This window comes from Alexandromys fortis, unplaced genomic scaffold (genome assembly GCF_014885135.2).
Source record: "Alexandromys fortis isolate MF-2015 unplaced genomic scaffold, M_Fortis_MF-2015_v1.1 scaffold_44, whole genome shotgun sequence".
In the NCBI taxonomy this organism is placed as follows: Eukaryota; Metazoa; Chordata; class Mammalia; order Rodentia; family Cricetidae; genus Alexandromys; species Alexandromys fortis.
This window is the reverse complement of record NW_026067921.1, coordinates 9,933,221-9,948,064: the sequence shown is the minus strand read 5'-3', so window position 1 is coordinate 9,948,064 and position 14,844 is coordinate 9,933,221. Positions and strand designations below refer to the sequence as shown.

The following is a 14,844-nucleotide window of genomic DNA, read 5'->3' as shown; positions in this document are numbered from 1 at the left end:
GGGGGGTGGGCTGTGATACAGAATAGGATACTGTTAAACCAGCCACCTTTGTAAGAGAAACCTCTTGATACCAGCCAGCCCACTTGGGCATGGTCCCTTATACTATAAATGCAGCTGTAAGGCCTGCGCTCACTCTCTTGGCGGCTCTCACTTCTGACTGCTAGACTCTGGTCCTGTTCCCTGTTCGTGCAGGACTGTGATCTAGAACAGTGATCTGTGAGTCTCCCCTAAATAAATAACCCTGTATCATACGGGGGCAGGGAGAGACCTCTTGAACAGTCATGTACCTATTTTATCTGAGCGGTTCTTCAGGGTATTTATAATAGCTAAAAAATACCATCAGGGATCAGGAGCGGTTTTGATACTGTGCCTCTTTCTTAGTAGTGGCACCATTGGTAGCAATACCATTTGAACATAAATTGGATCCTATTATAGATAATCCTATAATAGTTAACAATTAAGAAGTTTTCTTAATTGTTGACGTTATTGAAATTCTCTGAGAACAATTTACCATGCAGGTGGAGGAAAGTGTTTAGGAGGTGCCATCTCGGTGTGTTCCCTTTTCGATCAGTGTTTTAGAGCTGAGGCTATATTATACATTCTCTGAGGGAAGGTGCTTGTGTCTAGAGTTAAATAATAGCGCTAATGCTGTATTAGTATGAGTCTGTTTATAGTCTTGCTGAGGAACTCTGATTTCTAATCACTTTCTCAGGCTCTAGTCGTGAAACAACTATGGACTAAGGAAGGGCATTTGCTTCCAGTGTGCATAGTTTTTTTCATCAAGCAGAGAATGTGCTTATTGCTCACCGTGGCTTTTGGTACGGAGTTCCCATTGTAAACCAGACTGCTTATTGTGTGGCTTTACTGCGTCCTCTAGAACAGGTGGTTTTGTCATGAGCATTTACTTAGTGGTGCTAGAGATCAAACTCAGCTCTTCACAAACACCAGACAAGCACTCTACTCCTGAGCCACGCGCAAAGCCCGTAGACCTGTCTTTAAATCCTTAATTAAAATGACATATCTAGAAGAAAGAATCTTATAAAGGAAATAGAGCCATACTTTACCCATGTTGTTTGCTTTATAATCTGCCTGCTAATAACCTCTCAGCTTATTAACAGTCTTATAGCTAGGAATACATGTTCTTTCCATATCCGCAGAGTTCTGTTTTTGTGGCTATATGTAAAAATCCAATTCCTGTAATGTATAAGAACTACTGGCATTTTTAAGATTCATGCCTCTTGTATTCATTTGTTTTGTTTTGTTTACAGTTATCTTGCCTTAAAATATATGTGATCTGGGTTGTTTTTTTTTTTTTAATGGGGTCTCTTAATAAGAAGTCTATGTGTTTTTAACAAAAGAATAGCTTTTTCTAAAAGCAATTAATTTTTTATTTTAAGGTCTGATTTAGAGATCATAAATTCTAAGGAAAACATTGTTAATGCTAGTGATTATTTACCAAGAGGTATGCCTTCTCTTATAAACATAGTAAAGGAAAATATACAAAGATTTACATCATGTTTTATGTAAAAGCGAGAACCCGCGTGGACATGGGTCTGCAAACCAGACTCAGACCTAACTGAAAAGATGTCTGGGTTGACTTTAGGCCCCAGTGCACTGGCCATGGTCTCGTCACTTTTTCCAGATGGCTTGTTACAAGCCAGGAACAGGCCAGTAAAGAGAAAAGTGATCATTTTCTGTTTGACAGTTTTGTCTTGGGAGCTTTTTTTTTCCTTCTAATTTTTATTTTTATTTCTGTGTGTTAGCCCTGGGCAACACCTGTGGTCACAACACACTCCTGGCAATGTCCAGAGACTTGTTGCTTTTTAACTTGTTGCTGGATTTCTCTGCATTTTCTACAGAAAGATTGTAAGTAAAATAGATGGCGACAAGGATGGGTTTGTCACTGTGGATGAACTCAAAGGCTGGATTAAGTTTGCACAAAAGCGCTGGATTCACGAGGATGTAGAGCGCCAGTGGAAGGGGCACGACCTCAATGAGGATGGCCTCGTTTCCTGGGAGGAGTATAAAAATGCCACCTACGGCTACGTTTTAGGTAGGTCACTACTATCTGGGGGAAAATCCTTATGGACCTGGCCCTTGAAACGCAACTGTTTTGTCTTGTAGAATGATTGTAGATAAAATAGACGCGGATAAAGATGGGTTTGTGACGGAGGGGGAGCTGAAATCCTGGATTAAGCACGCCCAGAAGAAATACATATATGACAATGTTGAAAACCAGTGGCAGGAGTTTGATATGAATCAAGACGGCTTAATCTCCTGGGATGAGTACAGAAACGTGACTTATGGCACTTACTTGGGTAAGGGGCGAGATGTCAGGCTGGCCGAGACTGTGGTCTTGAGTCAAAGAAACAAATGGGTCAGACAGGAAAGAGGGTTACTGTGCCTGACTTCAATAGTTGATTCTGACTTGACTCCCTTTGTTTCATTAATTTAAAATTTGTATATTATATATTTTAAGTTTTGATTTTGATCCTCTGAAGTTTGACATTTATGTCTTGAGCACTGCAAATGTATTTTGCCATTTTTTCCTTTCTATCTCTCATATAAAGATAATTTTTAGAGTAGATTTCATGTAAAAGACTGTATCGTTCCAGCAGTGCAAAGCAAGAGGCCTTGCCTTGAGCTCTCTCTTAACCATAGTACTATTCAAATTTTGGGCCTGAAATTCAAATCAAATTAGATTCTTTCATGACTGGTGAGAGTGAGTGGAAACCATTAGGAATGAATGGAATAAATTCAAATAAGATAGCCATCAGTGTGTCATGCTTACTGAAGTTTAGAAATGAAAATATCCCATTTGTTTTCTCTGGCACATGGGTATATATCAGCCTGCTTTGCAAATGCTTCAAGGCAAGCACTGCTTTGGTTGCTTTGTTGTTGATTTGGTAGCCTTTTTGTTTGTCGGGGCTACTGGTTAATAGTATCTTTAACTTTGATGCTTTTCTGCTTGCCTGCTGCTGAACTCCAGATGGCAGTCTTACTGAGCTGATGAGCAGGGGTACTTTTATTCATAGAGACTTCTGTAATGTGTATAGTTTCACCTTGAGGCATGAAAATATAAACGGTACTTTTTGTGCTTTAGCCCTGGAATTAGACAAATTAGGGTTACAGAAATCATTTTCCATCGATGACTAACAGGAGTGTGTAAAGGTTTGTTTCCCCACCAGATAGCCAGCTGCCGTGTTAATTACAGGGCTCTGCATTTCTGGTGAAGAGACTTATTCTCATTCCTAAGACTAAAGTGGCAGTCTCTCAAGGCTTGACACTGAGCCAAGAACCAAACATATCCACCAAATTAAGAACATGTGTATTAAGAACCCAGCACAGATGGAGAAGCATTCCATGTTTCTTGCTCTCTGGCTGAGACCCAGCACCCTTCTGACTTAATCAGAATTAATTATAAATATAGAGCAAAGGATAGACTAGACTATCCGTGATCTCAACAAAATGGTGTGCTAATAAATCTCGGCTCAGGCTCTGGTACACCCTTGCTGGCCAGAATTCTGCTTCAGCTGTGTATAATTATGTGCATAAAAATCTGTTGAGAGCTTTCTTGCCTCAGAAGGCTGATGATTCAATGTAATGGGTATTTCTACTGCCTGAGACTGCACAAGGCAAAGCACTACTAGCTGAAGAAGTAATGTCTTTATAAGGCCCTTTCCCAGGAGGGCTGGGTGATGAACCCTCGGGGGTAGCAAGCTGGCTTTAGACAAGTGCTGAGGAGTCTTGTGAGAATGTGTTCTTGATTTGATTTGAGTTTGTATAAATCATCTCAGCTTTTAAAGACTTTTCAGTGATCCCACCTTCCTCAAAAGGAACATTTGTACTGTATGCACTGTCTCTCTCATAAGTAAAAATAAAAGATAGCAAGAGTGGCCCTGCTTAGAGCAGAACCAGAGGCTTAAGCAAGGCCAGCAAGGACAGTAAACTGGTGTCTGGTATGGATGCCACACTTAAAGTAGTCCGGCTACTTGATTCTAGTTGCTGTGTGTTACCCCAAGAAAGGAGACAAAGGGCTCTTAGGAATCTAGTCTGAATGCATAAAGTGACTAGTGCTACATAGTTTAACAGAAACTTAGTGTTTGTTTTTAAGAGACAACTTAGTGTTTGAGAAATAGGTTATTTCCTTCTATTCTTCATCTCTAACCTATTTGACTTCACCTGTGCAGAGGCCCACAGCCTTGTGTGATTCTACTGCTTACTAAATTCTTGATCAGCAAAGAAGCTTCAAGCTGCTTTGTTTTCAGAATAGGGCAGGTGGGGGAGGGGGTTGTTTGTTTGCTTGGGTGTGTGTTTGTGGGAGTTTTTTATTTGACTGGTTTCGAGTTTTTGAGAAAGGGTTTCACTATGTAGCTTGGATGACCTGGACCTCTCTGGAGACCAGACTGGCTTGAACTCTCAGAGATCGGCCTTCCTTTGCCCCTTAGCCTCTGGAGTGCTAGGATGAAAAACATAAGTCACTATGCCTGGCCTGTTTTGTTTTTGTTTTGTTTTGCTTTTTTAAGTGTGCTTAAAATAGAGAAAGATTGGCCTCTAATATCAAATATCAACAATATGGTATTATTGTTAAAGAGACCAGTGAGTTTTTAGACAAGTAGGTACCAGGGTCTCTTTATTTATTGTGTAACAGAACAGTAATTTCCTAATTTTAATGTGGTATCTTCTACCTCTCCAAGTATCTTTATACCTCTTAGGTCTTTTGGTTCACACAGCAGCCCAGTTTCTTACTTTTCTGTAGTTAGCTCCTTTATATTTTTTCAGTTTACAGAAATTAAATTTTAGTTTCCTAGATGCTTATGTGTAAACCAGCTGTTGTTTGTACAACTCAAAATCATGACAGATTAGTCTGTATCCCATTTGGTTATATTTTGATTTTTTAAAGATTCTATTTTACTTTTGTGTGTGTGTGTTTCTGTGTATGGGTAAGTGCCAGAAGAGATGTCAGATACCCTGGAACTGAAGTTACAGGTAGTTAGGAGCTGCCATATGAATGCTGGAAATTGAGCCCAGGGCATCTGGGAGAGCAGCAAGTGGTCTTAACCACTGAGCCATCTCTCCAGTTTTATATTTTAATATTTATTTTCTCTTAAAACTTATCAAAGAATAACTGACATCTGGAATGTATCTGTCACTTCCCAAAATGTCCTCCTGCCGCACCTCCCCCTCTGCCTGTCCCTAAGAAACCATTGACCTACTTTCTCTACCTCTACAGCAGTCTGCATTTTTTACCTGTAATTTTCAGTAGATACGAGGGGGGAAGGTCAGTAGGACCATCCAAATGGTAATGTTCTTCTTGCTTGAATCCGAGTGACATTAAAATGAAATGGGACAAATACTTTTGATACCTAGAGTCTTCTTTGGTTTTTCGAGATAGGGTTGCTCTGTGTAACAGCCCTGGCTGTCCTGGAACTCACTTTGTAGACTAGGCTGGTGCTGAGATTAAAGGTGTGTACCACCACTCCCCGGCGATACCTAGTCTTAATGGATGTCCTAACATTTAATAAAAATGATGACAACTGACAGCCATTGGCTGCCAGCTATATATACACCACATGTTGTTCAAGCTTTTAGTTTGATTTGTTTCGTTTTCTTTCCTCTTTTTCTTGAAATTTGAGAGAGAAGTTTCTCTGTAGCTCTGTCTTGATACAGACTATGTAGACCATGTAGACCAGACTGGAATTCAGAGATTACCTGCCTTTGCCTCCCAAAATTTGGAATTAAAGATATGTGCCATCACTACCCAACTGTTTGTTTCTTATTAAACTTTTTATAGCTACCTATAAGGCAGGCACAGTCTCATGTTACAGAGTAGGAGACTGAGACACAGTTAAGCTTCTCGCCCAAGAGCTGGAGAGTTGTCTCAGCAGTTACAAGCACTTGCAGAGACCCTGGGTTCAATTCCCAGCACCCACATGGTGACTCGCAGCCATCTGTAACTCCAGTCACAGGAGATCTGTCTTCTTCTGACCTCTGCAAGCACTGGGCTCACACATGGTACACAGATGTACAGGCAAGCAAAATACTCATGCACATAATGTAATAAAAAAATTGAAAGAAAAGTTGCTTGCCCAAGGACATACAGCTAGAGGTGATAAATTCACACACAGATAGTATGACTTACAGCCTCCACTGTCTCCCAGATAGAACTAAGAAATCCAAGCCTTCTATTAACCTTAACACCAGTATGATGAAACAGCATATGATTGAGTTAACTAATCAGGGGCCAGTTTCATGTTGAATGGCAACCATTTACTTTCAGCTTGGACCTGATTTGAAGGTGTGATCACTGAAGCCTTAGTCCCAAATCAAGTGCCTTTCTACTGCTGCTTCTGAAATCAAAACCATTTCTTCATGATTGGTTTAATTTTACCTGTGTCTTCATTGTTTGGTTTATCTTGTTTGAAATCAGTTTGATCCCTTTACCTTTTTGTGTTTTCTGGAAGATTTTTTTTAAAACTTTATCTAAATTTTTGTTTTCTAGATGATCCAGATCCTGATGATGGATTCAATTATAAACAGATGATGGTTAGAGATGAGCGGAGGTTTAAAATGGCAGACAAGGATGGAGACCTAATTGCCACAAAGGAGGAATTTACTGCTTTCCTGCATCCTGAGGAATATGACTATATGAAAGACATAGTTGTGCAGGTAGGCAAGGCCGAGGGTTCCCAACCACAATTCAGCTTCTCCTTCTGTTGCTTATGTATTCTGCTTAAGTGCCTTAGGCTTTTTGCTGGTCATAAAACTGCCCATTAAATAATGATTTTCCATTTTATTGGTAGTTCCATAAAGTTAGGAGTAAGAGGCTGTCCTGTGCTTGTTGTTCAGAAATCAGGTAGTTCCATAATACCCAGGAGTTCCCACAGAAGGCAGTCTGCTAACAGTGCAGACTTGGCTCCCATTAGCAAGAGCTCAGCATGACTAGGGCTACAACCTTTTGTTGTTTGATAGTGTCCTATCATAGGTTGAAACGTAAGTAATGGCTAATATTTAACAGTTCTCTAACTAGAAGAATGAGTGTCCTGTTCTTCTTTCCTTCCCTCCCTCTCTCCCTCCCTCCCTTCCTTCCTTTCTGTTTTGTTTGGGTTTTAGATTTTTGTTTTGTGTGCATTTGGGGTTGACTGACTAGCTAGCTTGGATATCATTCCATATACTGAGCCTGGGATTTGCTATATAGGTCTGTAACTTGGATGAACATTAGCCTCTGATCTTCCTGTCTCTGGCTCCCAAAAAGCTGAAATTACATGTGTGTGGTATCCTTCCTGGTTTTAACCATACACATCATACTGTCTTCTAGAAAACTTAATTAGAGACTAAGTCTTTTTGTTCTTTTCTATTTAGGAAACAATGGAGGATATAGACAAGAATGCCGATGGTTTCATTGATCTAGAAGAGTATATTGGTAAGTCTCCTGTGTCTAGTGTCTTTAAATACTGAAATGTTGTAATCTGTAGAAAGAGTTTACCTCATGGGTCAACTCTTAACAGATTGTTAAAGCAGACCAATGTGGTGAATAGTAGCCATTACAAATATAACTGGGGCAGGAGAGGTTGGCATGTCCCAGTTTTGACCAGAGGTTCTAAGTTTGGTTCCCAGCACCCACACTGCCTATAACTCCCACTCTAGAGAATCTGATGCCTGCACTCACACACACCATACCTTCACAAAGACACACAGATGCATATATGTACACAGAATTTTTAAGTAATATTAAAAAACAAAGTATATCAAATAAATTGATGGAAAAGCCAGGCATGAATCTCAGCTCTTGGCAGGTAACTGCAAGAAGATCAGAAACTCGGGGCTACTCTGGACTGCGTGAAACAAGCAGAACTAGTGAATGGGTGACTGACAAGGGTTCGGTGACTGTGTTAGGCACATTTTCTGATAAGTCCATAAGTTTCCATTTTTTTTAGGGTTTTTATTTTGGCCACACACATCCTTTTTTCTTTTTTCTTTTTATCTCTATGAGGGCGTAGGAATGGGGCAACAAATGAAACTTGAGAGGTGATTACATGTATACAGTGTATCATGATCATATCCACCCCTACTTCCCTGGGAAACTTTACTATCTTGAGAATAATTTAGCAAATTGCTTTACAATTACTCAATGTCTTTGTTACCAATGACATTCTGTTTTGAAACATTCTTCTAATGCACATCTTTTGGTATATTGAGACCGTGTTTTACAATGTTGCTTGGGCTAGCCTTGAAATTGTAACTATTTGAGTTGTTGGACGTCTGTACCTGGTAATAATACCTTAACAAATGAGTACTTTGGCTATTTTGTTCCATTCTGCTGGTCTCTAGTCCCTCTATTGATGGTTTCCTTTACAGAAGCTTGAAGATTTGTGTGATTACATATGTCTGCTTTTACTCTTGTTGTCCTAGTTTTGGCCTCTTAAAATATCCTTGTCTGCACTGATGTCATGACTTATGTGTTCCTCTACTGGTCTTACAGTTTAGAGTTTTGCATTTATATCTGATTTATTCAGTCTTTTATACATAGATATGCAGCCTTCCAAGTACCATTTGATGAAGAGGTTATCCTTTCTTTATTGAAAACCTTGTGGCTACAGATATATCTAGGTTCTCAGTTCTTTTGCACTCCACATTCATACTTGTTCATAGTACTTTTCTAGTGAACGTTCTCATTTTGTTTGTTTGTTTGTTTTTTGATCTCTGATCTCTACTATTAAGTATTAAACCTGGAAGGGAGTCTTAGTTTACCTCTGCTCTTGTTATTACACTCCTTGCTCAGATATTCTTTTCTCATCCCTGCCAGAGAAAATGGGATGAACAGTGAGAGAGGTGTTGAAATATGAGCGGCGGGGCTGCGTCCCCGGCACCCGGCCGCCCGCATGGCTAGCTTATGCCCAGAAATAATTACACGGAAACTGTATTCTTTCAAACACTGCCTGGCCCGGCTAGTTCCAGTTTCTTATTGGTTAGCTCTTACATATTGTTCTAACCCATTTCTAATATTCTGTGTAGCCCATGAGCTGGCTTACCAGAGAGGATCTTAACCTGCGTCTGTCTGGAGTGGGAGCATCATGGCGACTCACTCTCAGCTTCTTTTTCCCAGAATTCTCTTCTGTCTACTCCGCCTACCTAATTTTCTGTCCTATGAGGGCCGAGGCAGTTTCTTTATTATTACAAGACCCACCTCCATCATTTCCCCTTTTTCTGTTTAAACAAAAAAAGGCTTTAACTTTAACATAGTAAAATTATATATCACAAAACAGTTATCAAGTAAGAATTACAGTTATAATATTTATATCTATTTTATCTTTTATCATAACTAAGGAAAACTATAACTATTCATTCTTCAACTACATCAAAGACTCCAGAAGGATATAATAATACTTAAGTAAACAAGAAATAAGAAAACTCTAGAAATGACAGAGACATCTCACTGCCTGGACAGTCACCCAAAGTTCTTTTGTACCGTTGGGGCATCCATCTTCAGCCTTCAGGCCCAAAGTATCCAGCAGACATTTTCATCAAGCAGGAAATTCCAAAGACAGTTCAGTCACTTTCTTCTGTATCCTGCAGAATGTCTTGCAGACTCTTTCATGAAGCAGGAACCCCGAAAGACTATCTCACCTTTAGGCAAGTTCAGCAGTCCTCTCTCTGAGGGTTCTCTGTGTTCAGTTCATGCAACAGTCCAGGCAAGAACAGTTTCTTGCCCAAATGGCTATCAAACTCCATAAGGATCCTCTTCGATGCCCATCTTCCTCTTGAAGTAGCTGGTGCTGCCAGGAGCAGACATGTCTCATTGTCATTAAAAGCCCTAAGTTATTAAAACATTTAAAATGCCATATTCTGTAGCCTTTGAAAGATATGATGAATGCCTATCTAATTGAAATATATCTCTATATATCTAGAAAATCTAATTAACATGACTACAAGCTTAACTATTAGCGATCATTATCCATTAACAATCTATATTTCCTAACTATACAGTACATTTTTAAATGAACTACACAATCACAATACCTTAATCAAGATCAGAAATACATATACATATAACAAAATTGACCGTAAAATCCATACCAATGCAAATTATTCATATCTATATCATATCCCCCTTTAAATGTAAAAGAACAGTTATAAACAGTATTTGGGAACATGGGCGTAGTTTCTTCTCTCCAAACTGCTTCCTGCTGAATAGGGGCGTCGTTAATTAGGTCTTTCATGGTATAACCTGTGTGCTAGTTTCATCTCAGTTGGCCATTGAGCGAAGCAATTTTTTGAGGGTGTTCACAGCAACCTTTCAGGAGGGCGTGGTCTATCATACCAAATCGGAATAGATGCAATCCACAGGGTCTCATCCTCTGCAAAAACAAAAGAAGACCCTCTCCAAAGCATCATATCCTTAGACCCAAATTCTGAAATCATAATACCCTCATGAAATCCATTTTGGTTTAGCTTGGCAGCCCATATAATGAAATGTCTCTCTGTACTTAGCTCCTTCACAGTCAAAAATTTTAAAGAAAACACAATGTACATAATCCAGACTCTCTGTGAATTTTCCATTTTTACGTGGCTTATTTTTCTTTATTTCTCTTAATCTATAACTATCTGTACTTCTGTACTCTGTCTCTTTAAAGACTTTACCCTTTTTCTTTTTAAGACATTAACTTTTTTATATTCTTTTTCTTCTCTTTCCCAAGCCTACGTACATTCATCCAACAGTGTCTGAATCTGTTTTATTGTGAATCTGTAATTTTTTCACTATCCAGGAGCACTTTGTTTTGCGCCTTTAAATCATTAAGCACTTAAGAATCTAAGCTGTGACATTCCTAGGTCAAAAACAGGTACTGTATGCTGGCCCCGCCCAGTCCAACATGGTGGAGCCGCTCGTGCCTCTGATCCTTGCACATTGCACCATTAGCATGGTGGAGCTGCTTGTGCCTCTGAGCTGCGGCACACAATGTCCCCCTTTTAGGCACACAGCAGTCTAGTTGCCATCAAACAAATCGTAGCACTTTAATCCAAATGCTCCATTCATAAGCTCTGTCTCCGCCGGAGCCAGACAGAGATCACAATGGCGGCACAGCCCAGAAAGTTTTTTCCTGCTGCCGAGTCAGGACAATTTCTTTGCAGCACGCAACCCAGAAACAGCAAAAAGCTGTCTTAAATTCTCTCTCTCTCCTTTTTAAGCCCTCTCAGGTTTTTAAGTGGATTTAGCCCATCACGTCTGGGCGCCATCTGTTGAAATATGAAGCGGCGGGGCTGCGTCCCCAACACCCCGGCCGCTTGGCTAGCTCATGCCCGAAATAACAACACACAAACTGTATTCATTTAAAGAACTGCTTGGCCCATGAACTCTAGCTAATTCTTGTACCTGGACTAGCCCATTTCTAATGATGTGTGTAAGCACCCCAAGGTGCGCTTACCGGGAAGATTCTAGCCTCCGTCCGTCATGGATCTGAGCTTCATGCGTCTGCCTCAGAGTGCAGAGCTATTGCGTCTACCCGGGAGAGCTGAGCATGGCGTCTCTGCTCCAGCAGAGCTGTCGGGTCTCTCTGGGAGCAGAGCAGAGTCTGACCTCACTTCCTCTTCCGCCCAGAATTCTATTCTGTTTACTCCTCCCATCTATGTTCTAAGCTGAGGGCCAGCCAAGCAGTTTCTTTTATTGCTCAGCCAATGAAATCAACAGATTGATATATGACACTCCCACATCAGAGAGGTTTTTGTGAAATAATTGAGTTTCATTGTGAAAGTGCCATGTTTTCTTAATTCAAGTTTATCAGATTTCCTACTTTTAAGTATTTTCTTTTTCTTGGTTTTGGCATTTTGTTGGTACAGTAAAAGTTGAGTTCCCCATTTAAATTTCTGAAGCAGAGAAATTCAGGCTTATCACAGTTAAGTAACATCACTTATCAAGCATTGAGGCCAAATAAGGAGATAAAGGTTTTCTTCTGCATTGCACTGATTCCGGGGCAGAGAAATTACATTGTGGAGTTATAGAACAATCAAGAGTATGTGTAGCTTTCTTTGTAGGTCAGTAATGATTGCAAGCTTGTATAGCTGAGATGCTGGGTATGTGCCAGTTTCTGCCCTGTTAGAAAAGATATCATATAGAAAAAGTGAGAAGGGGCCAGGCCTGTAGACCCAAAGCTTCAGGATCTCCATGATACAGGGCAACAACAGGATATTCAAGAAGAGTCCCAGTGAGGGCCCAGCATTAATAGTGTAGCAGAAACCAGAGACCTTGAACCAGACCAGTTACTCATTGCAATGAACACTTGGACAAAAAGGTATACTGTACGACTCACTGCTCCCCGCCACAGCTTCCATAACAAGATTTTTCCTTCCTTTATTTTCTCCTAAATTTTATTAGGTTGAAGAGCAAACAGTGGATATAAAGGGATGGGGAAATAAATCAGATCAACAAGATACATGATATGAAAGACACAAAGAAATAAAAAGGGGGCTGGAGAGATAGTTCGGTGGTTAAGAGCACTGATTGATCTTCCAAAAGGCTAGGGTTCAATTCCCAGCACCCCTATGGCAGCGCACAACTGTCTGTAACTCTAGTTCCAGAGGATCTAACATCCTCACACAGGCATATATACAGGCAAAACACCAATGCAAATTTTAAAAAAAGTTAAAAATAATTACTACAGGAAGTAGACCTGTAAAAAAGAAAGTGAAAGCGTGTCTATCCAGTCCCTTTACTCCCTTTCTTGTTTGACACAGACCCTAATCATCTTCCTATTTCGTCTGTATACATTTCATTATATATTTCTATGGTGCATTTATTGTTCCAAAGTTTTTTTTAAGACAGTCTGAACCAAAAAGTTCATTCCTTAGTATTATCTGGTAGGTTGAATACTTTTTAAACAAACTAATATTTTTTGTCATCTTTACTCACATGCCTTTAAAATGTACTCATATGGCATAGTTTAACTTGTGTTTTGTTTTTAGGACGATGTCTTGCCATGTAGCCCAGACTGTCCTCACACATGCCGTGATCCTCCTGGCTCTGCTTCCCAAGTGCTGGGAGTGGTGTGCACCACCACAGCAGACATAAAGGAATTTCAACGAATGCCATTCACTTATGTTTTAAAGTTGTTATCTAAAATATTTAATTAGGCATTTAAACCATTATAAGCTGTGTGTGGTGGCCCTGCCTGATCCCAGCACTTAGGAGACAGGAGGATTCTGTGAGGTTGAAATACACCAACTCTCAAATAGTAATTCAGAAGTTTAAACTTGAAGTGGATAGTGGATGATGCACAGGAGTCACTATAAACTGTGCCGAGGGCTTCCTGGTTATAAGAACATTCCCTCATTTTTAGAGCTAAACTCAACAGTATATGGGGGTAGGTAGTGCCTAGTATTTGCCCTAAAATAAGTAGGGTGGGGTGTCATGGATGAGCACGTGTGCACAACCATGGCAGCTGTAGGAGCTGGTAGCTAAGTGGGAGATCTACGGAGTTTTCTGCGTTTGTGTATGTTTGAAAGTTCACATAATGAAAACAAATAGTTGTAAGTAGAGTACTGATCATGATGCCTAGAATACATTGAGCACTCAATAAATGTTAACTACTTTCTTGTGGGTTTTTTGAGACAGGGTCTTACTGTGTAGCTCTGGCCTCCCAGAAACTCACTCTGTAGACCAAGCTAGCTTCAAACTCACAAAACTCTATCTGCCTCTGCTTCCTGAGTGCTAGAACTAAAGATGTGTGCCATCACGTCCAGCTAATTGTTATTTTTGCATTTACTAGTTACTAAAGGGAAAATAGTGCTTTGAGTAATATGTGCATGGAGAAAAAATAAATATGTAAAATATACACATTTTCCTTAACTAAACTGGAAACATTTATTTTTGTTTATATGTTTATGTTAGGCACCGGAAGTCAAATCCAGGGCTCTCTGCCACTCAGCTACATCCTAGCCCTATACAATTTCTTAAATGCCATTTACTAGTCACAAAATGGACAAAAAATACTGTTGACTCGAGAAAACAAAAAAAATAAGCTATTTCTCTACTATTTGTATTTTATTTATTTTTAGTTTTTTCAAACATTTTTGTGTTCTCAATACATTTTATCTTGGAGTTTTATCTTAATTATCTTGACATAATTACTTACAAGTGTATTGTGCATTTAAATGGAAATATCAGAAGGCTTCTTTTCAAGAATAAAGCTTAGTGTTAAGTATCTTACAGATTAAATTACTCTGAAAATGTTACACAGAACTGAACAGGTGGTACCTGCCTACAGTTACAGCCCTTGGGAGGCTGAGGCAGGAACATCTCCAATTTGAGGCCAATCTGGGGTAAGACCCTGTCTCAGATGGCACTTCCTGTATGCATGTTACCTTAATATGGAACGAAACTATTACTGAAGCCCTGTCTGTGTAGCCGAGTGGAATGGGAGATTTGTGACGGCCATGCTACTTTGTTCTTTCAGCTTCTTTAGAGTTAAATGCCAAAATGTATGATGTACTCTATCATCAGAATTGTTTTTAATGATCTTATAACTAAAATTGACTCAGTTTTTGTTTTTTATACACAAAAATTTAGAAGCCTCTTGAGATTTGTTACCAATTTCCCTGGCCATCTGCTTTCCTAAGACTAACACCAATGCTTTTAATTGTCTGTAGAGCTTCTACAAGTAAAGGAGGAGATTGTGGACGGGAAACAGAATAGAAGCCTCTACTGCCACGCCACATTCTTACACAGTTGAATTTTTAAGAAAAAAATATATGTGCATTTGAGAATCAGGAATTTGCTTCTTTCCTGATTGTCCCTTCTCAGTGTACTTTTGAGGGTGTTCCTCTGCATGGGGCATGCTTGTCCTGATGGAA

The 14,844-nt window shown here is 39.7% G+C and overlaps 1 protein-coding gene across 3 annotated transcripts in view; it reads left to right on the top strand.

The window, feature by feature from the left end:
* Calu (calumenin) overlaps window positions 1-14,844 on the top strand; it is a 31,929-nt gene that overhangs the window by 12,122 nt on the left and 4,963 nt on the right. For 2 of the 3 annotated variants that reach the window (XM_050141509.1, XM_050141507.1), the window contains exons 3-5: window positions 1,860-2,053; window positions 6,503-6,669; window positions 7,363-7,423. In XM_050141509.1, coding sequence (XP_049997466.1) covers window positions 1,860-2,053; window positions 6,503-6,669; window positions 7,363-7,423 — 422 coding nt within the window. Of the gene's footprint in view, window positions 1-1,859; window positions 2,054-2,124; window positions 2,319-6,502; window positions 6,670-7,362; window positions 7,424-14,844 lie in introns of all 3 variants that reach the window. The other variant, XM_050141508.1, reaches the window with a different exon arrangement.